General features: G+C 51.3%; 1 protein-coding gene across 1 annotated transcript in view; it reads right to left on the reverse strand.

Annotated features, from left to right (window-relative positions):
- Window positions 1-630: 630 nt before the first annotated feature.
- The window catches only part of adgrb2 (adhesion G protein-coupled receptor B2), a 113,786-nt gene continuing 90,204 nt past the window's right edge, over window positions 631-24,212 (reverse strand). The window contains 7 exon segments of the mRNA XM_062446087.1: window positions 631-761; window positions 2,278-2,344; window positions 2,815-2,884; window positions 4,912-5,062; window positions 5,380-5,482; window positions 6,244-6,347; window positions 14,948-15,074. Of these exon segments, the coding sequence (XP_062302071.1) occupies window positions 672-761; window positions 2,278-2,344; window positions 2,815-2,884; window positions 4,912-5,062; window positions 5,380-5,482; window positions 6,244-6,347; window positions 14,948-15,074 (712 nt within the window). The 3' untranslated portion in view covers window positions 631-671.

Genomic DNA, 24,212 nt, shown 5'->3' on the forward strand with positions numbered 1-24,212 from the left:
TGCTAATCCAACTGCTGATGGAATTAGCCACAAAAGGCCGGAAATGTGTGTGTGTACGAGTGTGTGCATGAGCATTTGTTTACTAGGTCATATTTAAATCTGAACTTGCGATCGATTATCATATGCATGTTCATGTGTTTTGATGTGTAAATGTGTTCTGTGCCCTAGGAATATCATGAAAAAAACATGGAAAATGGGGAGTCAGGTGGCTGAGCGGTGAGGGAATCGGGCCTGGTAATCCAAAGGTTGCCAGTTCGATTCCCGGTCATGCCAACTGACGTTGTGTCCTTGGGCAAGGCACTTCACCCTACTTGCCTCGGGGGAATGTCCCTGTACTTACTGTAAGTCGCTCTGGATAAGAGCGTCTGCTAAATGACTAAATGTAAATGTAAACCTTGAGAGAGAGAAAACCTGGCTGGTACAATGTTGATGTTTTGTGGGTGCATGTGTATTGTGTGTACAGGTCTGTGTGTGTGTTTTACCATGTGACAGGCAAGTTGGAGTGTAAAGTAGGAACGCGTTCTGTTTCTGCGTCACAGTCTTTTTCTTATCTGTCATTTTTCACAGTACCGGACTGACCTGAGGGCCATTCGGCTGTATGGATTGGTGAGTGGTGTATGGTCCGTGTGTGTGCCTGTGTGTGCCTGTGTGTGCGTGTGTGAAGGCTTCACCTACCCTGCTCGCTGCTTTTTAGACTTGTCTGAGATTCCATCTCGAGACATGAGCTTGTTGAAAACCACGATGCCAATCAACATGTTCACCTGCGGAGGAGAAACACAGTCAGGGCGATGTGTGTGTGTGTGTAAACAGTGTGAGACTTAGTCGTAATGCCTTACCCCCTCTCATGACCCCTATACCACTAAACGACAGATCAGCCTGACACATCTGGGCTCCCTGACAGACACACACACACACACACACACACACACACACACCAGTCTTGCCATGTGAGCACTCCATCAGTCAGGAACCTCTCAGATCTCCCTGGCTGTGACCTTTCACTCCTAATCCTGATCCAACAGCCCCTCTTTCCCTCCGCCCCTCTCTCCCTGCGCCCCTCTCTCCCTGCGCCCCTCTCTCCCTCTCTCCCTCCGCCCCTCTCTCCCTGCGCCCCTCTCTCCCTCCGCCCCTCTCTCCCTCCGCCCCTCTCTCCCTCCACCCCTCTCTCCCTCCACCCAGGTATCTCACCCTTTTCTTGTGATGCTAACAGATGTTTCTGCGGCGTGTGTGTGTGTGCAGGTGTGTGTGTGTGCGTGCATAACCACCATTTCCATGCCAGTCATGTCGGTGTGCACTGGAGACAGACGGGCCACGCTCTGCTATTTGCTCAGGGCCAGATTCATTATATTTCCATTAATTAGACTCTGGTCTACAGGGAGGCTAGTGTTCTCTCTCCGATGCACCACTCTCAATTACAGCTGTTTGTTCGAGTGGCCCCAACCACAACATGAGGGGACCAGGGACAAACACGCAGGGACATACACACCCACACTCCCCCACCTGTTGGAAGTCCTGCATGTCTTCCGCTCTCAAGCAGGCTTGCACACGCACACACCCCCAAATCCACGTAAACAAACAAATCACTAATAGACTGCCTGGGCTTATCAAGCTTACTGAAAGAGCGTATTTACTCTGGCGCTCTTGCTGGTAACACTGTCTACCACAGCCGACGGGGTCGAGGGTTGTGAAGACGGAGCGACATGGTCGCTCTCCCCACGCTAACTCCACATGGGAGCAACGCAGCCGTGTTCACTCAGAGCAGCGCTCGCTCCGCTCAGGAGAGCAACGCAGCCGTGTTCACTCAGAGCAACGCAGGGGTGTTCACTCAGAGCAGTGCTTGCTCCGCTCACGGGAGGCCACGCTGCCGTTTGGGCTGATTGCATGTGAAAAGGTCAATCGATGAGTCAGAGGAGGAAACAGGAAGTGAGGTGGGGGGCCGGCCGAGGCGGGGGCGCATGTGACAGGATGCGGAGGGGCAGGAGGGCAGGGGAGGGCGGGAGGATACCCCAGCTGTAGGCGGCACGCGGCGGAATTCTATTTTGTTTGTATTTGTTTGATTTGTTCTGTCCTCATTCGCGTTGATGCACTGCGGGAGCTCTCCAATTAACTAGTACAGCTCACCTCTGGTGTGGGGTAAAACTGAGGTCAGCTCCGGTTTACTCTTTTCCCTACCTAGTGAGTCACGTCCGTGGGTTAGGAGGGCCCGCCTTCTGAAACAAGTGTGTGTTGACAGTCAGATGGACCAAGAGACAGTGACAAGTGACTGTGGAAACCCACCAATACGATGACAGCGGCGGGTCCGACGAATGCGTAGAGTAAGCCGCCCTCCAAAGACAGCCAGCAGCTAGGGGGAGAAGATGAAAATGTTGTTTTAAAGAAGGGGGAAGAAAAGGAAATCAATGCAGTTAAATTTGACTCTGTTTTGTGCAACATAATTTGGGCTCCATTTAGTCGCTCTTATTTATTGTTCCCTGGGAGTGTGAGAAACGCAACCAATGATTCTCCTAGAAAAACTAGCAATTAAGGACTCAAATGAGTTGTTTGTCTAAGTGGTAGATTAAAGAACTCTAAAAAACAAAATGTGAAAACTGTTGATAAAGTCCAGCCTTACTTATTCTGAGAGAGCGAGCGAGCTCTGGGCTTTTGGATCTTGTACTGAGGTCACGTGGGGGTTTAAATCATGCAGTGTGTATGCTACGATGGCATGCAATTTGTATGTGAAAATGCTGATATGTGATTTGTATGTGGTGATGATGTCAGGTAGTGTGTGTGGGGATGATGTCAGGTAGTGTGTGTGTGGGGAGCTGTACTCACTAGTTAGGAGTGCCGTAGCCTCTGGCTCTGGTGAAACCTACAGACACTGCGACGACAAGAGCGGGGAGACCTGAGGGAGAGAGAGGGAGGGAGACAGATTGAAGAGAGAGAAAGAAAGGGAGAGAGAGCATAACGTGCAAGAGAGAGAGGGGGGGGATATCGACAGAGAAAGAAAAAGATTGAGAACGAGAGACGGAGAGAGAGGAGAAATAGAGGTGTGGAGGGGAATGGGCAGAATAACAATGAGAGAGACAGAGAGAGACACAGAGACAGAGATAGAGAGAGAGAGAGACAGAGAGAGAGAGAGAGAGAGAGAGAGAGAGAGAGAGAGAGACGATTAGGACGTCAAAGACAAGGAAGCCTCTCTGGCCTGTAAAGGTCCCACTCTCTCCTCCAGGAGCCTGAGAGCGTGACCTGCTGGCTGAGGGGAGCAGCAGACCAAGTGTGACTAAGACCTCTCCTGTCTGTGCACGGAGGGTCGAGACAGGATGTTAGCCCCGGACACAGGAAGAGGCTAGGACCACAGAAGAAGACGGATTCTGTCCGTGCATGTTCTGTTTGTTCCCACAATGCACCTCAGCTGTTTTTCTCTGCAATATACATGAAGCTGTGTGTCCTACCTTGGGCTACCACTGACCCATTCGTGTGTGTGTGAGTGTGTATGTGTCTGTGTGTGTGTGTGCACATGCGTGTGTGTGTGTCACACACAGAGAGAGAAATCTGCAGGGCCCCTAATGAGCTTGGCTCTGAAATATTCATGTAATTAACCGAGCTGTGATTACTGCTCCAAACGAAAAGCAATTAGAACTAGAGAGGGTACAATTTCTGGGGAAATTGTAGGGTGTGCTTGCTTGCGTCGGTTGCACAGGGGTCCGTTTTTGAATGACATTTTTACAACTGATTTCTGTATATTTTATATGAAAATGCATACTTATTATTTATAAAGATTATATAGATTTAAAAGCATTTTTTTTTGCTGCTCATTTACAACTGAAAATACGAGTGAAGTGTAGAATGAAATAGATGTCTTCTCATTTCCCCTGCAAGGGGCAGCCTCATCGTTGAATCAAAACGAATAAATTTGGCAGACCGGTGTAAAAATTGACCTAACGTAAATAAAAATACAACCAACGCAATCGCTACCAAGACGAACCTTTTGACACCGCCGTTGTGTATGTAGTCCAAATATTGACTGATCCTTAGGGGGGCGAAAATAAACAATAATAAATAAAGAAATATATATGTGAGAGAACAAAGGTTGTGCTCTCGCCGAAGGCTTGAGCACACCCAAAAAGGCACTTTAACCGAAAGATGTGGGGTGTCGGGCTCGGTGCTAACCGGTAGGAGGCAAATTTCAATTAAATAATAACCATGCCTTTTAAAGGACCTCACCCTACCTTTACGCACACACGCCATCTCCGGTAACCATGGCAACTATCACTGCGACTGATAAGAGTGCTGCGCCCCCCCCACCTCCCTCTCTCCCAACCTCTCTCCTCCTTCTCCCTCCCTCCCTCCCCCCCACCTCCCTCCCCCCCCACCTCCCTCCCTCCCCCCCCACCTCCCTCTCTCCCAACCTCTCTCCTCCTCCTCCCTCCCTCCCTCCCTCCCTCCCCCCTCCTCTCCCACCCCCCACCCCTCCTCCTCCTTCCTCCTCTCCCCAACCCCACTCCCCCCCCCCATCCTCTCCCCCTGCCTCTGACCGTACCACCTCCCCCACATCTCCCCGTCTGAAGACCAAGGCCCCTGTCCTGTATCAGCTAAGGGCATCTAAGACTTGACAGATCAGATAGCTGAATCGTCAGCGGGCAGAAATGAACAGGGATCAGGGGCTGTAATTGCTTCCATATCTCCGTGGATCTAGCTGGCGTGGGACCCATGCTATGCCCAGCTTCTCTTATCCTCTTATCCTGTTTCTTGTCATCCCTTTTTTTAGACTCAAGTCCTCATGTCGTTCTACATGCTGAGCAGGACTGACACAGGACTAGGGACAGAGTCGCAGAGGGAAATGGTGTCCTTCCTGATCGATGTGTGTGTGTGAAGGGTGTTAATCACCGTCACGCGTGTGCATGTGTTTGCACGCGTGTGTGTTCTCACCCCAGCCCAGGCACAGGAAGCGCTTGCGTATGAGGCGTGTCCTCATCTTGCCAATCACAGCCAGGTAGGACTGCCACGCCTCCGTCAGCACCCAGCAGAACGAGGCCAGGAAGAAGAAGTGGAGGAAGGCAGCAGTCACCGTACACAGGCCCTGGAGGAGGGAGGGAGGGAGGGGAAGGGAGGGAGGGAGGGAGGGAGGGGGAGAGGGAGGGGGGAGGGAAGGGAAGGAGGGAGGGAGGGAAGAGAAAGAGAGAGAGAGAGAGAGAGAGAGAGAGAGAGAGAGAGAGAGAGAGAGAGAGAGAGAGAGAGAGAGAGAGAGAGAGAGGAGGAGGGGAGTGGAGGGGAGGGGAGAGAAGGTGGTGTGAGTTAAGATGATGATGTTAAAAGATAGAGGGAGAGTGGGAGAATGAGAAGGAACGAAGGAGTGTTCGGTGTCAGTGTCAGTGTGTGTGTCTGTCCTTCACTCACCTTGCTCAGCGTTTGGGATTGTCCCACCAGAATCAACATGTTGGAGGCCAGGATGGAGAGACAGAAATTCACCAGGATGATCGACCTCTCCGAGCGGATATACCTGCGAGGGACGCGGAGGGAAACACGGAAACCAGAATAAACGAGAAGAACCGAGGTGAGCAATCCTATCCGCTATCCTTCACCACGATCGGCCCTCGCTGTCTGTGTGAGGCTAAGCTAACTAGCACCTCTCCTGCCAGTGTGAGGCTAAGCTAACTAGCACCTCTCCTGCCAGTGTGAGGCTAAGCTAACTAACACCTCTCCTGCCAGTGTGAGGCTAAGCTAACTAACACCTCTCCTGCCAGTGTGAGGCTAAGCTAACTAACACCTCTCCTGCCAGTGTGAGGCTAAGCTAACTAGCACCTCTCCTGCCAATGTGAGGCTAAGCTAACTAGCACCTGTCCTGGCAGTGTGAGGCTAACCTAACTAGCTTCTCTCCTGCCAGTGTGAGGATAAGCTAACTAGCACCTCTACTGCCAGTGTGAGGCTAAGCTAATTAGCACATCTCCTGCCAGTGTGATGCTAAGCTAACTAACTAACTAGCACCGCTCCTGCCAGTCTCTCTCTCTCCCAGATCCACACACAGGCCCAGTTAATCCTTCCCAGTTAATTCTCCATTAGGCTTAATTGGAGGTTTGGCGGGGGTCGCACCGCTGTCCAGCCAGAACAGGCTGGTCCCCCCTCCTCGACAGGCTCTTAATCTGGTGTGGAGCACCGTGACGCTGGCTCTTCACACACCACCAGACCTGGACACGCCAAGGAAGGCTATGAAGTGTGTGTGTGGTTGGCACGGATGGAGGGGGGGGGGGTGTGTGTCCTCACCTCCAGAAGGCAGCGTAGATGAGCAGCAAGATGAGCAGGGCGGTACAGGAGACCCCACAGCCCACCATGAGGGGCACGGAGGGCATGGTGGAGGGACCCATGTCCTGGAGGAGGAGGAGGAGGAGGAGGAGGAGGAGGAGGAGGAGGAGGAGGAGGAGGAGGAGGAGGAGGAGGAGGAGGAGGAGGAGGAGGAGGAGGGAGGGAGGGAGAGACAGAGAGAGAACAAGAAGAGAGGACAGAGAGGAGAGAGATGGACAGAGACAGAGAGGACAGAGAGAGGAAAAGAGACAGAGAGAGGGAGACAGAAAGCGAGACAGAGGAAGAGAGAGAGAAAGAGAAACTGGTCAGACAGGTGAATGAGGACAGCCAGATGGCCTCTCATACCTCAGTAATATAGAGCAACCAACACATATCTACATCAGTTCCCTCCCTCCCTCTCTCCCTCCCTTCCTCTCTCTCTCCCCATCTTTAAGACACAAGCCCTACAGGGTGGAGTGACATCTGTTTTAAATAAGTCTATTGACCCCAATTATGAAACTTAGCCTTGCTCCAGGTCTACAGCGCCTCGACTATTTCGCCAGGGCTGTTTTCCTGCCACCCCGACCCTAACCTGGAGGCAATCCCATCTCGGTGTGACCCACACAGCTGCTTAAGAAATGACACCATGTTTAGTTAGAGATGGCCTCCAATCCCATCCACTCGGTATCCAGGCAACCAAGACGACGATATCTGCCGTTTGCCCTCTAAAACACGCGTTTGAGCACTCGAGACAAACTACGTGTCTAAAGAACAAGTCTTTTCATGCCAAAGCGGCGCCTGCTTTTAACACCTCAGGGTCTGCTTCGTAAACAACAGCGCAGATCCGACTGCCGGGCTAAAGGGGTTCAACTGGGCATGCTATATTTACAAGACAAACCATATACTCTGAAAACTGTATCCATCCGGTCATTTTAGAGCCAAACAAAGGGAAGGGCGAGTCCTAGGAGGTGGATTGGAACTGGCCCGTCGTGCAGGAACAGAGCCATTATGAGGACCCCCCGCGGTGTCCAGAACAGGCTGAAGGTTCGGCCGCCTTTTAAGCCCTCAGTCACACACTCTTTATCCCCCTCGATTTACCCCCTGTGGAGACTGCGCTGACCTGCCTCGGCCACACCTATCACTGTACATACACACACACACACACACCTGAACACACACACACCTGGACACAACCTCAAACCCTCACAACCACACGCACACACCTGTCATGACTGAGGAAAAGAACGAGTTGGGTGTGTGTGTGTCTGTGTGTGTGTGTGTGTGCGAAACAGAGTGAAACACAGACAGACGGATAGAGAAAAAGAACTGGCCCAGAACTGAGTCCAAACCTCCCTTTGAGCATTGCATCTTCTCTGACCTATCAGAGGAGGTACAGTCTATCTTTGATTCGAGGCAGCAACTATTTCAAACCCCTCAAAACCAATACTGCAGAACCAATACTGCCGAAGTTAAGTCCAATCAAACCTCTTCACCAGTGAAAGTCAGGGAGACAGAAGCAGACAAAGGTCCTCACTAACCCATCTTCTATATAGAGAGCACAAAGTTCACCAGAGGGAGAGAAGGAAGGGGGGAACAAGATTAAATGAAAAGGAAACGGTATGAGAAAGTAATTCTGTTTGAGGATGATATTTCAGTCAAGGTCAAAATGTCGATGACCTCAGCTAGTCATCACACACACACTCAAACACTTGCTGTGTACAGTATCTTTAAGGCAGATCCATGGGAGACAATGTAGCCTCAGGCTGATGGTGTACCGTACAACTTATGTATACAGTCTGTGCGTGTGCGCGTGTGTGTGCTTACAGATTACAGTGTGAGTCTTGGCCTATTCTCAGTGGAGAATGCAGCTATTTTCAGGCTATGAAGTTTAACCTACTTATCCTGTCTTATGGCACACACACACACACACACACACATCTCTGCAAGTCAATCTTTCTCTGCCTGTCTCCTACATATAAATATCCCCTTTTGCCTTTCCGGCAAACTCTTTGTCTCTAGAAGAGTAAAACGGTGATGTAATCATTTCCTTGTAGTATTGCCAGCCCACACGCCCCACCTGAGGGCTTGCGTGAGTGTTCGTGTCTAAGTGTCCTTCACCACCCGTATCTCCTTCATCCAGCCAGCAGCTCAGCCTTGCGGCCCCCAGCCTTATGTTCACCCCCCCGGGACACCTCCCCTTTACACTCCTGCAACAGCCTCTCCCGACAAACCACAGCCTCTAACAGACCTCCACCATCTACAGCCTCTAACAGACCTCCATCTTCTACAGCCTCTAACAGACCTCCTCCACCTTCTACAGCCTTTAACAGACCTCCTCCACCTTCTACAGCCTCTAACAGACCTCCATCTTCTACAGCCTCTAACAGACCTCCACCTTCTACAGCCTCTAACAGACCTCCTCCACCTTCTACAGCCTCTAACATACCTCCTCCACCTTTTACAGCCTCTAACATACCTCCTCCACCATCTACAGCCTCTAACAGACTTCCTCCACCTTCTACAGCCTCTAACAGACCTCCTCCACGTTCTACAGCCTCTAACAGACCTCCTCCACCTTCTACAGTTGTGACCATATGTTTTGGCAATGCCAAATGTTGTGTTTTAGCAAAGTTTGCTGGTTCAGTATTTGAGGAAAATGTTTTAACATGTTTCTATAGAATACTGGAATACAATCAGGCACATTTCAGTTTTCTTGGGGCGAACATTTTCAAAATATGCAAATAGTCCCCTCTTTTACAGCAATCAACCTGCTCTTAAAATCCAATCAGAATGATACAGTTATTTCACCTGACTAGAACTAGTTCACACTTTCCCCTGTGCTGACGATATGACTTACTGAAATTATGTTAGCAGTCATTTTATGCCAAGGCCCAGCAAGCTTTGCAAACACAAAATGTATGTCGCTCCCAATACTTTTGGCCACGGCTGTACAGCCTCTAACAGACATCCTCCACCTTCTTCAGCTAAAGCCCCCTCAGTAATCCAGCAGGTATGAATAAGCAGTGTATTATTGTTGATCCTGCTTCATCTGCGTGTACTACAGCACAGTACAGGATAGGACCAGCCTGAAAGGACTACACTGAATAGTATTTGCATCCTGCATTTACATATTGATGTGAGTCAGTGGTACGGTATTGGGACAGGACAGAGTAAATGATAGACAACTATATACACAGAGAAGGAAACATGTTAGAAACACGTTAATGCTAAGATTGACAGTGCCTGTTCACCTGTGTGTGTGTGTGTGTGTGTCTGTCCTGTGATAAGTGTTGAAGGACGGGCGCGCTCACACACACAAACAACTGCTCGGGGTGACATAAGTCTAAACACACACACACACACTCCCTAGAGGGGGTGGTGGGGGTTTGTCCTTCAGACAGCCTGCCAGAGAGACTCTTAACATGCAAGACATGCCGGTCCTCCAGGGTAAGCTTTCACAATGTGTGTGCGTGTGGACTTGTGTGCATGCCAACAGTATCAGGGGATCTGTATTGTCTGTTAATCCGTCCTGGGCTTCATGACAGTGTTACAGTAGCACACACACACTGAACAGGCCTGCGTGTGTGTGTCTCTCTCTCTCTCTCTCTCTCTCTCTCTCTCTCTCTGTGTCTATCTGTGTCTCTCTCTCTCTCTGTGTCTCTCTCTCTCTCGTTTGGTGAAGCTTCCTGTTTTGTCGTTCATCTCCTGGCTGGTCCTCCTCTCTTTCATGTCTGTTTTTCTCCTTCATGTCTTCTCTCTTCCTTCTCGTCTGAGTCTGTCCATCTCCATCCAGCTCTACCGCTATGTGTGTGTGCTGACCAGATGTCCTGAAGTCAGTATTGACAGAATCTAGAGGCCAGAGTATTGCATCTGAAACACAAACACGCACGCACATACTGCGTAGCTTTAAAGTTCAGTGCCAATATAGTCTCCCCATAGTCTCAGGAAGGCAATGCGTCTAAGAGGATTGTGGGGCTTGTAGGCCCCCAGTATATGCCTGAACAGACTCCTTCTCTATCTCTCTTCAAAGCAAAAACATCTGGTCTGGACTCAATACTAAGGGTCTCTCTGGACACTTCAAGCACACACACAGACAGACACAAAGAGACACACACACACAGACACACACACAGACAGACAGACACACCGAGACACACATGCAGACAGACACACCGAGACACACAGACACACACACACACAGCCCCTTCCTCAGCAGTGGGGAGTAAAACAGGATTAGCCAGCTATCCCTCGCCCCACTGTAAACAACCTATAATAGCAGCAGTAACTCTAAATCCCTCCGTCCCTCCGTCCCACCCTCCCTCCCCTTTCTATCAAACATGGGGGTTAATCCTCCCCTCCCCTGCCATGCCCGGCCCTGTGGCCCAGGATAAGCTGCGAGAGCTGAGAAGATGCTCTGCTCTGCTCCAAGACACACACAGACCTGACAGAGATTGCTTACGTAGACGTGTGGGGGCTGGACCATCCTCCAAATGTCTCACATACGGTCTCCATGTCCTCTGCGTTAGTGCGTGTTGGCCAAACATACGTATGTATGCCGTGTCAATACTGTGATTGTATGGATGAAATGTAAATGTAAATTTACTATATTTTACTGAGTGTTTTTTGTCTCCTTACATGTAGTAGGTAAAACATGTATCACTCACAACAATGTCATAAGACTTTCTCTGTCTCTGACCTCAGTCTGAGACAGAGAGAGAGTGAGAGAGAAAAAGAGAGAAAGGGCAGAGAGAGAGAGAGAAAGGGCAGAGAAAGAGAGGGAGAGACAAATTTAAAACTAGAGAGTAAAAAAAGAGAAAGAGAGAGAAAGAGAGAGAGAGAGAAAGAAAAGAGAGAAAAAGCAGCTCTCGCCACGTTGCCTCATCACTGATGCTGACCTACACCTCCCAGGCCTCAGAGCTAGGCTAATGGTTTAATGGGCCCCAGTAAAGCACGTCTGGTGACTTACGCCACACTTTACACGTCAACGCTGGCTACTCCCTTTCAGTGTCCACACGCTGTGGAACATGACGGGTCAGGGCCGATCCACAGGGAACACGGTGGAGCTAGGAGGTGTTGGATTGACCGATCCAGTGTGAAGGTCAAAGCCATCATTGACGTTTGCTACTGGGGATGGTATCTTCCATTGAACTGGAATGATCACATTGTATTTGTCTAGCCCTGTTTGCAGCATGTTATTGAGGGCTTCACATACGGCCAAAGTATGATGCTGGTTTAACCCTCGTGCTGCCTTCGGGTCACATGACCCAAAGGTTCATAACGAACCATCGTTGTGTTTACCCAATTTTACCCAATACAAAAACAAATTAAAATAATTTTCTTTTAACCTTTGCAATGTGGGGGGTCTGAGACAGCCCAACGGTTAAAAGAAAATGCTTCACTTTGTCTTTGTATGCGGTAAATCTGTCGCAATACGACGGTGGGTCACAATGACTGATGGGTCAGAATGACCCGAAGATAACACAAGGGTTAAGCTCCTTAACTTACGAGATTGAAGATGCCAAAAAATCCTTTTAAATGTATTCATAGTTTTTTTTACATCAAATTTCTGATGAAAAAAGTCATTTAAAAACCCCTCCAAGGTTAAAGACCTTGCTGTTATCTGGTCAAATAAGACGACAAAACCAAACGTCAAAAATGAAAAGCTAAATGGAAAAATACAATAACATTTTATTTTCAGCATCTTTTATTGACCTTTTGCTTTGCTTTACATCCCAGTGAGAGTTATCTGATGAGTTGTCCACATATATCCTGCACCGTGATCCCTCCCTGCGGGGGGGGGGCAGCCTGACCGCATGCCCACGAGGACAGGAGACTGAGGGGACAGGAGACTGAGGGGACAGGAGACTGAGAGGACAGGAGACTGAGAGGACATGAGACTGAGAGGACAGGAGACTGAGAGGACAGGAGACTGAGGGGACAGGAGACTGAGGGGACAGGAGACTGAGGGAACAGGAGACTGAGAGGACAGGAGACTGAGAGGACAGGAGACTGAGGGGACAGGAGACTGAGAGGACAGGAGACTGAGGGGACAGGAGACTGAGGGAACAGGAGACTGAGAGGACAGGAGACTGAGGAGACAGGAGACTGAGAGGACAGGAGACTGAGAGGACAGGAGACTGAGAGGACAGGAGACTGAGAGGACAGGAGACTGAGAGGACTGGAAACTGAGAGGACAGGAGACTGAGGGGACAGGAGACTGAGAGGACAGGAGACTGAGGGGACAGGAGACTGAGAGGACAGGAGACTGAGAGGACAGGAGACTGAGATGGCAGGAGACTGAGAGGACAGGAGACTGAGAGGACAGGAGACTGAGGGGACAGGAGACTGAGAGGACAGGAGACTGAGAGGACAGGAGACTGAGAGGACAGGAGACTGAGGGGACAGGAGACTGAGAGGACAGGAAACTGAGAGGACAGGAGACTGAGAGGACAGGAGACTGAGAGGACAGGAGACTGAGGGGACAGGAGACTGAGGGGACAGGAGACTGAGAGGACTGGAGACTGAGAAGACTGGAAACTGAGAGGAAAGGAAACTGAGAGGACAGGAGACTGAGAGGACAGGAGACTGAGAGGACAGGAGACTGAGAAGACTGGAAACTGAGAGGACAGTGCCCCCCCCTCCAGTAGCTGTACCAGGGAACTTTAGCACATGCATTATGCAGCTTGTTAATGGCTCAAAGTGGGCTTGTGCATCGTACATCACACAGTAGCGCTTGTGTGGGACACACACACCGTACCTATGGGGATGGTGTGAAAAACACATCAGAAACATTTGTAGTGATCAGCAAAGAGAGAGAGAGAGATAGAGAGAGAGAGAGAGAGATGGACAGAGAGAAAATGTTGGCTACATTTGTGTTGTGTTGTGTAAGTCCCTCCCTCCCTCCCTCCCTGCCTCCCTCCCTCCCTCCCCCCCTCCCTCCCTCCCTCCCTATAAGTGCAAGGTAAGCTGCGGCCTAACAAAGCGTCCATAAGACCGCTGCAGAAATCACTCTAATGGTTGTCAGACAAACAAATAACAAACAACAAACAGAAAAACAAACATGAAGCTAACCAACGGTTTCCTGATAGTGAGCAGTGTCTGCAGTAGAAGGGAACGGCGTGAGAGAGAGACAGAGAGCGCAACAAACAATGTTACAAAGAGATGGTTAGCCGAGGAAAGACAGGGAGAGAAGAGGAGAGGAAGTGAAACGATCATAGAGGAAAAGGGAAGACTTTTAAAGAGGAGGGGAAAGGGCGAGGAGCCCAGGGGGCCAGGGGACCAGGGGGCCAGGGGACAAGGGACCAGGGCCAGGGGACAAGGGACCAGGGCCAGGGGACCAGGGGACCAGGGACCAGGGCCAGGGGGCCCGGGGGCCAGGGGGCCAGGGGACAAGGGCCAGGGGGCCAGGGGACCAGGGCCAGGGGACAAGGGCCAGGGGACAAGGGCCAGGGGACTAGGGGACCAGGGGGCCAGGGGACCAGGGCCAGGGGACCAGGGCCAGGGGGCCAGGGGACCAGGGCCAGGGGGCCAGGTCACAGGACTTGGCAAAGTTAAACTGCTAGGTCCTTCAATGTCCATTAGTCCAACATAACAGAGGGACCAAGGGACCAGGGGACCAGGGCCAGGGGGCCCGGGGGCCAGGGGACCAGGGCCAGGGGACCAGGGCCAGGGGACCAGGGGGCCAGGGGACCAGGGCCAGGGGACAAGGGCCAGGGGACCAGGGGGCCAGGGGACAAGGGCCAGGGGACAAGGGCCAGGGGACTAGGGGACCAGGGGGCCAGGGCCAGGGGGCCAGGGCCAGGGGACCAGGGCCAGGGGGCCAGGGGACCAGGGCCAGGGGACCAGGGCCAGGGGACCAGGGCCAGGGGACCAGGGGGCCAGGGGGCCAGGGGACCAGGGCCAGGGCCAGGTCACAGGACTTGGCAAAGTTAAACTGCTAGGTCCTTCAATGTCCATTAGTCCAACATAACAGAGTGATCAATAAAACAATGGGAACATGCATTATCCTGAACAGCCAGAAGCCTGCTGTTCACACGTCACGACGACGCTACCACGCTCTATTTATAGTCTCTTTAACTAACTGACTATTCTAAATGAAATATCCAAACGTTTCCTCGCGAAAGCACCGCTAAGACATTTAAACACTTTTTATTTGTTCGCCACACAAGGACACGAGCTAAGCTTTCCCCCCACAATGTAACGCCTCCAAACTCTCCCTGTATGTTCCATCTCCATGGCAACTCAACAGTTCTCCGCTAATTAGCCAGTGTGTTGTGTACTCTCTCCCCTCCTCTTCAGCGAAACAAAGCTCTCCCTATACCGAGTAATAAGACAACTGGTGCCCATCCGCTCCCCCCAGCACTTTCCATAAGAACTACACACTCCATGAGACTGCAGCCAAAATAAACATAGTCTAGCTAGCGCTCCATCAAGGTTCATGAATGCCTCCCAAAATATTTATGTGGGTCACCTCTAACCCATGCAGCCATATTCTCTCGTCAAGTATGGACTGTCTCACCAGCCTACAGCTCAAAAACAATTTAATCAACAAGATATTCTCCATGGCTCGGTACCCTCTCAAAGCTCAGCAGTGTGAACGTCTAAATCCGTTAGCGTGTTGGTCATCGGGTTAGCATTAGCTCGTTATCCCCGGTGCCATAGCGAAGAGTAGGGACGTGGGACTCACCGGGTCTTTAGCTTGCTGGGCTAGCACGGCGTAGGTGGAGATCCGGCTGCAGAGGCATTTGGCGTGGACGGACGTGGAGGGAACGGTCTGGCAGCCCTTCGTGTCCCAGCTCTCCGCTCCAGTTTCCCTTGAGGTAGGAGAAAATAAGGGCAGAGTGAGAGAGAGAGAGAGACACACACACACACAGAGACAATGTCATACGGATGAACGCACACATAGACCTATGGCTGCTAACTGTTTGGAGTTGTCAGAGGGAGGGGGAGAGAACAAGAGAGAGAGAGAGAGAGCGAGAGCGAGAGCGAGAGCGAGAGAGAGAGAGAGAGAGAGGGAGATGGGAGCAGAGAGGGAGATGGGAGCAGAGAGGGAGATGGGAGCAGAGAGGGAGATGGGAGCAGAGAGGGAGAGAGGGAAAGGGCTGGAAGGAGGGGGAGAGAGGGAGATTTAGATGAGGAGAGGGAGTCAGGGTAACTGGAAACACAAAAAGAGACATAGCAGTAAAGAGAGAGAGAGGGAGAGAGGCAGACAGAAGTGATCTGATATTTAGTCAGCACCCATGTTCCATTTACTTCTATGGGCCTGCTGACAGCCACACTTCTCTATGGGCACCAAACCCCTCTATGTCCTCCTCTCTGCTCCCCCTCCTCCTCCTGTCCTCCTCTCTGCTCCCCCTCCTCCTCCTGTCCTCCTCTCTGCTCCCCCTCCTCCTCCTGTCCTCCTCTCTGCTCCCCCTCGTCCTCATGTCCTCCTCTCTGTTCCACCACCTCCTCCTGTCCTCATGTCCTCCTCTCTGCTCCCCCTCCTCCTCCTGTCCTCCTCTCTGCTCCCCCTCCTCCTCCTGTCCTCATGTCCTCCTCTCTGCTCCCCCTCCTCTTCCTGTCCTCATGTCCTCCTCTCTGCTCCCCCTCCTCTTCCTGTCCTCATGTCCTCCTCTCTGCTCCCCCTCCTCCTCATGTCCTCTTCTCTGCTCCCCCACCTCCTCCTGTCCTCATGTCCTCCTCTCTGCTCCCCCTCATCCTCCTGTCCTCATGTCCTCCTCTCTGCTCCCCCTCATCCTCCTGTCCTCCTCTCTGCTCCCCCTCCTCCTCCTGTCCTCATGTCCTCCTCTCTGCTCCCCCTCCTCTTCCTGTCCTCATGTCCTCCTCTCTGCTCCCCCTCCTGTCCTCATGTCCTCTTCTCTGCTCCCCCACCTCCTCCTGTCCTCATGTCCTCCTCTCTGCTCCCCCTCATCCTCCTGTCCTCATGTCCTCCTCTCTGCTCCCCCTCATCCTCCTGTCCTCATGTCCTCCTCTCTGCTCCCCCTCCTCTTCCTGTCCTCATGTCCTCCTCTCTGCTCCCCCTCCTCCTCATGTCCTCCTCTCTGCTCCCCCTCCTCCTCCTGTCCTCATGTCCTCCTCTCTGCTCCCCCTCCTCTTCCTGTCCTCATGTCCTCCTCTCTGCTCCCCCTCCTCCTCATGTCCTCTTCTCTGCTCCCCCACCTCCTCCTGTCCTCCTGTCCTCCTCTCTGCTCCCCCTCCTGTCCTCATGTCCTCCTCTCTGCTCCCCCTCCTCCTCATGTCCTCTTCTCTGCTCCCCCTCATCCTCCTGTCCTCATGTCCTCCTCTCTGCTCCCCCTCATCCTCCTGTCCTCATGTCCTCCTCTCTGCTCCCCCTCATCCTCCTGTCCTCATGTCCTCCTCTCTGCTCCCCCTCATCCTCCTGTCCTCCTCTCTGCTCCCCCTCCTCCTCCTGTCCTCATGTCCTCCTCTCTGCTCCCCCTCCTCCTCATGTCCTCCTCTCTGCTCCCCCTCATCCTCCTGTCCTCCTCTCTGCTCCCCCTCCTCCTCCTGTCCTCATGTCCTCCTCTCTGCTCCCCCTCCTCCTCATGTCCTCCTCTCTGCTCACCCTCATCCTCCTGTCCTCATGTCCTCCAAACATCTCCATTCATCTCTGTTGGATGCTCAGCTAAACAATGATCAACAGACTACACAATGTAGCATGTTTTCTACCCAAATGTTCCTCAAAGCGCTTCACATTTTTGCCTCTCATTCACCCAACCTTTCTTCAAAAGGTTCATTGATGGAGCGACCAGGTCTTATGATGGTGACCCATTAAATGCAGGAAAATACTTTCTCTCTCTCTCACTCTCTCTCTCTCTCTTTCTCTCTGAATGTAATTAAATTAACTTTATTGGCATAAAATAACTAATGATTATACCGCCAAAGCAATGGTAGAATTGCAGAAAGATTTGTTCTCTCTCTGTCCTATGCCATTACCTCTCTATCTCTCTCTGCCATTCAGTCTCTCTCTCTCTCTGCCATTACCTCTTTATCTCTCTCTGCCATTCAGTCTCTCTGCCATTACCTCTCTCTCTCTCTCTCTCTCTCTCTCTCTCTCTCTCTCTCTCTCTCTCTCTCTCTCTCTCTGCCATTCAGTCTCTCTCTCTCTGTACTCCTCCCCACTGTAATGCTCTCTAAACGCTCCAATGAAAAGTGGGATGCTGGGGCTAATCGATGGTGGCATTGAATGGCTAAATTAAACCAATTAACCTTGGAGCTTTGGATCTGCGTCACCCAATTGGTCAAAATATGTTCCACAGAACAAAAATCAGGCTTGAATGTTCCACTGTAGCATGCTAACTAGAGAGGGTACAATTTCTGCTTCTTAAACATAAAACACCTTTAGTAGACCTGAGTGACACTTCTCTCGGCCAATCACAATGCACGTCCCCTTCTGACTGACAACCAGTCATTTTAGAGTGACAGGGAATGTAACAGAAACCAAGGAAAACATAAAGTAGTTCATACTCCGATCGTATACTGTACATTTTACAGTGACCTATTTCGGAAACAACACGCAATTGACACAGGCACACATCCTCACTACCCAGGCACCAACGCACACCCACACACCTACTTCTGTCTTGATGCTGTCATCATCTCATTCCTCCCTGTTCTTGCAGGATGCTTCTAATGCAATGTGAGTGCAATCTCTTATTGACCTTCATCTGGCAAGTGACACTTCAAAGATGAGACACAAGAACGCAAATCACTGATAAATTCCCTTCTCACTAGGTAGCCTGACAGATAGCAGCTTGCGTGTGTGTGTGCATGTATGTGTGTGTGTCTGTGTGTGTGTGTGTGTGTGTGTGTGTGTGTGTGTGTGTGAGAGATAGATTGAGATAATAAAAAGTGCGAAATAGACGGACAGACCAAAAAAGGCCAATAAACAGGTACACAATAAGACTTCTAAAAATATTCAAATGGAATAAATAAAGTTAGAAGCGTAAACAGACAACACCCAACTCCAGATCAATCACAGATAAAAACATTTGATAAAAAAATAATAACTAATGAAGATTTTCCAGATTTGTTTTTGGAACCAAGTTTGGTTCGCGGGCATTTAGTACAATGTTGCGGCTGTTTATAATTTAATAATATGACATTGTCAGCGATGTGTATCCTGGTTCTCTGATGCTATCTTCACCACATGTGGAAGGTCCAGATTTTTCAAAACATGTCTGATATGGACTAGGGATTTTGGGCTTGGTTGTGTTATCCCTGTGAACGCCAAGCGAAAATTTGCTTAATTCGCGCGAATAATTCCCTTTGCTTTTGGTGTGAACACAGTACTATGCCTACAGTGTGTGTTCTGAGGGAGCTCATTCATGGTCATGTTCTGAGGAAGTTAACATCCCAGATGATACAACAACACTACAATACCCACTAATTTCAGCTGTCACAATAACTCATTAGCCGCGCAGAGTTAATCAGGTAAGATCCACTTCCATATCTGCTGTTACAGACAGCATGCTCACAAGAGTGACCTGTCAATGCTAACAGCGCTAGGTTTTTGCTGTCTGGCTGTGTTTTGAATGTGGCAGGAATGAGTAATCTCTGTCCTTGCTTCATCTAAAGGTGCGCGTGAGGACCAGCGGACTAGAAAACACAGATAGGAGGAGTCCTTGGGTGGGAGTTTAGCAGAGTAGCTGAGATTTTTCTATAAATGTTATTATTATTTAGCCCTATGTGCATTAATAGTTTTTATTCATTGCCTTGTTTCGGTTGGTTGTCCACTCGTAAAAGCTTTCTGAAACCATATGGACTAGAGTGTTCATGTATTAGTGATGGTGGACTGTCCTGACAGATGGGGGGGGGAGTCTTGTCTTGTTGGGTCATACCATGTTAACCCACATTCACGCTCATGCATACATTTAACACGCATGCACTCCTCCTCCCCACCCCCCCCCCCCACACACAGACACACACACTGTGGACTGTCTTGTTTTGGTGAGGGAGATAGTTTTAAACCAGATTTCTGTGTCTGTCTGGCAGGGTGTCTCAGAGGAGCGGTCTGCAAGGGGAGGGGCGGGGGGTTGGATTAAACAAACACTTCACCCTCCCCCCCTCCCCCCGTTTGGTTTCAACCACCAGTTAAGCTACATTTGACTGATGACGCCCATCTGCAGTGTGTGAGCGGCAAGTAAGAACAGCTTACTGTTTATGGACTTCTGAACTGTCTCTCTAGCCAAGGAATTAAAGGTCACTTCTGATCCATGCTGTTTTCAGTCATGAATAGAGCTTGGATTATCTTTTCTTTATTATTATTGTAGCTGACAAGTAAATCTTTCTCAGACTCTTGACCTCTCTGGATTGAGCAGAGATTGAAATGACAAAACATATTTTTGTTTTCCCCCCTCCAAGATTAGAATAGACTCAAAGTCCTCCCGGCTTTGAAGTGTGCCAAGCCATGAACAACACACTGTGTGTGTTTCACATATCCCCGTTGAAGAAGAGAAGGAGCCCTTGCATTCTAAATACAAGTCATGATAACATACAGTATGACTCATTCTGTCAGGTAAAAAAAAAAGAGGTGCGAATCAAGTGTGGTGTGACAGGGAACGTGCAGTCAACACAACACATGGATGTCTTCTTGATAACATCTTGATAACCCGGCATGACGGGGACATCGATCTGGCCTCAGGGTCACAACCGGCCCAGAAAGAGAGGGAGGGGGGGGGGGGTACAGAACCAGCTTCATGGCCCATACAGAGAAAAGCACCTGACAGTATACACAAAGACCTACAGCGCTGCACCAATGGCATCTTGCCATGACCGTTCAATCCAGGAAACGATGTAAGCGGTGTAAGGGTCGAAGCTGCTAGGCAGGACTAAGCACTTCGGGGGGGAGAAAAGAATAAAACAAAGAAAGTGAACAACGGGCGTTGAGGAGGTGGGGAAGATGAGGGGTCAAACCAGGGCCGGGGGATGAATGAAGAAGGGATTAGAATGGGGTTAAGGGTGGAGGAGGCTAGAGGCTAACTAAAGGAGGGACATTCAGTCGGAAGCGGGAAAAGCGAGAAGGGGCACGGTCGATCGACTGAGAAGAGAAAGAGCGGGTCGATAGGGTGGTCAGATGTGCCCTGAACGAGAGGAGAGGAGAGAAAGGGAGGCGGAGAGGAGATGGGGAGGATAAGGAGGTCGCTGGGAGGTGAACAGAGACACAGGTGGGCCCGGACAAAGTGAGCGGAGGCCAGCGCCGTCGATCGACACGAGGGCCTTGAGCCCACAACAGAGACTTGGCAGGGCTTCAAGGGAACCGATCTCGTGACCTGCTCACTCGTCCGCGTTAAGATTTGCCAAGCACCCGTCGTCTTTTGAGCGGCGGAGAACAAAATAAGAACAGCCCTAACGACGGCCACCAAAAAACAGCACCGCACGACACGCCCGTTCAGCCCGTCGAGACGCTAGTACTGAACGCAGACAAATAAACAGGCCGATCTGGGGGAGCAACTCACGCGAGGCGAGGCTATGTTGTGTGGCCACGACACGCAATCATGTTTGACGTGTTTAAGTGGCCGATTCACGCGAGTCGTCGGGAATCTCCTCGAGGGCCGGAAGAGTCTCATCTATTTGTCCGAGCTTAAGATGAATCCCCAAAAATCTCATTACGCCAAATAATAACCATCTGCCCTGAGGGGAACACGAGCGAGGGTCTCAGACTTGTGAACATGCTACGTAGCTGGTGTCTGCAGAGCCGAGCGCGGGTGTAGAGAGGACAGCCATGCTGCGGCGGGCCGGCGGAGGGGCGGAGGGGAACTACTTGAGGTGGCCCAGCATCTGTCTGGGGCAGGATGAGTCGACACTGGGCATGGAGATAAGTCACAGGCGCAAATCTTCACGTGACACACATCGACTGGCGCCACTCTGGGCCGAGCACGCAATATTATATAGCGAACGAGAGACGCTCCTCGCACGCACGCACACACACACACACACACAGAGGGATGTGTTCTCTACGAGCTGTGGGTGCTTCGCGTGTGTGTGTGTTTGCTCCGCGCGACTCTCCTGTCGAAGCTGCGACCTCCGTCTCATGGCTATGGTATCCTTGGCCGCGTGCATCTTGTTCCGTTGCTCCCTCTCTCTCTCTCTCTCGTCGCTCCCGTGCTCTGTATGCCACTTGGTCGTTGACCTGTGTTCCCACTCTGACGGCAGCTAATGAGTAAGCCTCTTTAGGAGGGATTACCTTACTTCCTGGTGCACTGCCTCAGAGGGCACACACGCACGCACACACCCCACAGGCTCCCATCTCAAACAGAAACACTCATTAACATTCGAGAGCGATAGCACAAAACACCCGGTACAGAAAACACGTCGGACGTCCGCAGCCTACCCTGAACGGTCCGGTTGCGCAATCCACACAGGGCCTCGCTGGGAAGCGAAACCAAGCAGCCATCTAACCAGACATGCTACCTTAAAGGTCCTCCGCATGCTGCTGTACGCTGCCCCATGCCGACAGAGGGCAGAAGGACCTCCAGGTCTGATGTCACGGTCCTCTGTGACTTCCCCACCCGGGAGACGGCCCAGCGCCACGCTCACTCCCTGGGTAACCTGCATCCAGCCCAGCGCCACGCTCACTCCCTGGGTAACATACATCCAGCCCAGCTCCACGCGCACACCCAGGGTAACCTACATCCAGCCGCCCGTGGATCAGGAGGATAAGCCGGCGCCTCCCCGTAACATGAGACCTGCCAGCAGGTGAGGCCGTGAGGGAACGCCGCCGGCGAGGTCCGCCGGGTTAGGGTTTTTTTCTTCAAAACTATTCCCTATTCCACCCATCAATGGGAATGTATAGACTAAACAGCGTCGCCAAAGACATTCACCCCAACCCTCCTAACCCTAAAAACACACACCGAGACTATAGAGCCGGTACTCACCCCAGTCGTGGGCCGACGCGTCCGGCAACGGAGCGACAAAGAAGTCCGATCCAGACCCTACACCCTGGCTAACCTGACTACAGCCCCCTGACTACAGCCCCCTGACTACAGCCCCCTGACTACAGCCCCCTGACTACAGCCCCCTGACAGGCTCTGTACAGCCAGCCAGCACACCTCACCTAACCCCGCTCTCAACTCACAACGCCAGCAAAGCCCTTCTACCCAACACACCCGACAGAGGGGCACTTCTCCCCTGGCAGGCTCATGCCCAGACAGCCCTGCAGGTCATGAGAAACCTACCCCAAAACTCTAAGTCTGAATTCGCACCAGTCCATAGCGAGATGTTAGATCCAGGGACAGAAGACCCCTCAGTTCCAGTCTCTCTGCTCTGATCCGGGAGGTGGCCGGGTGGGGAAGCCACGACGCGTCCGGGAAGCCTTGCTGGATCTCCTGAAGTCCTGGCGAGTTAGCGCACCTAAGCTAACGTGGAGCGTTCCTCTTAAACGGCAGCGTCTGCTGCTAAGCTAAAGCCAACATTTGATTATGGAGCGTTTGTGTGTGTGGCGTTAGCGGAGCTAAGCTAAAGACTACTCCCACACCGGCTGGACCGCGGTGTGACAGAGGGAGCGGCCACTCTCTGATCCCTTCTGTCAGATGGGAAAGTAGAGCAGCCCTCATCCCCCTCACCCCTCCTCCTCTCTCATCCCTCCCTCCCTCCTCTCTCATCCCTCCCTTCTCCTCTCTCATCCCCTCACCCCTCCTCCTCTTTCATCCTTCCCTCCTCCTCTCTCATCCCCTCACCCCTCCTCCTCTTTCATCCTTCCCTCCTCCTCTCTCATCCCCTCACCCCTCCTCCTCTTTCATCCTTCCCTCCTCCTCTCTCATCCCCTCACCCCTTCTCCTCTCTCATCCCCTCACCCCTCCTCCTCTTTCATCCTTCCCTCCTCCTCTCTCATCCCCTCACCCCTTCTCCTCTCTCATCCCCTCACCCCTCCTCCTCTTTCATCCTTCCCTCCTCCTCTCTCATCCCCTCACCCCTCCTCCTCTTTCATCCTTCCCTCCTCCTCTCTCATCCCCTCACCCCTTCTCCTCTTTCATCCCTCCCTCCTCCTCTCTCATCCCCTCACCCCTCCTCCTCTCTCATCCCTCCCTCCTCCCGGGCCGGGCGTGACGGGGACGAGAGGTGTAACAGGAGGAAGTGCAGGATGAGGACGAGGATGAAGTGGATGTGTTTCCGTTTCAGATATGCCAAATCATGGGATAAATATAGAGGTGTGACGAAGCTTATTCTCACTCACACACACATTTACAAAACGCACGCACATTTACAAAACGCACACACACAAACAAATGTACAGCTGTTGTGCGTTATCTGAATGCCTCTCTCGAAAGCTTGAAAAGCGATGAGTCTTAAACTCAGCAAATATATTTAGAGGTAAACAACCTATTCTGACAAATCTATTCTGAGCTTAGCTCCATTTTCATGCCCGAGGGAAAACATGATCACATCAGAATAATAATTATTATCATTATTGTCAATTTCCTTGTAGTTGGCTGACAATGCCCAGAAAAACCTGACATGTTCAAGTCCAGCAAAAAACACCATTGAGCATTGACCTTATGATCAGAATGAAGATTATCACGCTTCGTAGTTGCTAGGGTAGTTGGTGGCAACAAAGGAACCATGACGCTCCAGTTTATAAACAGATGGATGAATCTCTCTGTGTTTTTTCGAGATAATTGTTCGCTGTTCAGTCAGACGGGGTCAAATCAGAACCGCTCTCCTCTTCCATCCTTTCTTTCCTCCTCCGCAGGACTGATTCCATCCCTCCATCCTCCGCTGGAATCCATAGCTAATCGTTACGCTCAATCCATCTTTTCCAAAGCTGTCTCGTTCAGATCAGAGTTCTATATGTAGCTAACGCCAGGACTCATTCAGCTAATGCTTTTCCATTAGCTAAGATTTTCCTGATCTGGGTGTTTCCACAGAGGCAGATTGGCAAAGCCAGCAGCCAGCAAGTAGATTACAGAATGAAGAGTGTTTTTTTTCCTGTTCAGTGCCCCGCTCAAAAG

The sequence above is a fragment of the Osmerus eperlanus genome, chromosome 20, assembly GCF_963692335.1.
Source record: "Osmerus eperlanus chromosome 20, fOsmEpe2.1, whole genome shotgun sequence".
NCBI lineage: Eukaryota > Metazoa > Chordata > Actinopteri > Osmeriformes > Osmeridae > Osmerus > Osmerus eperlanus.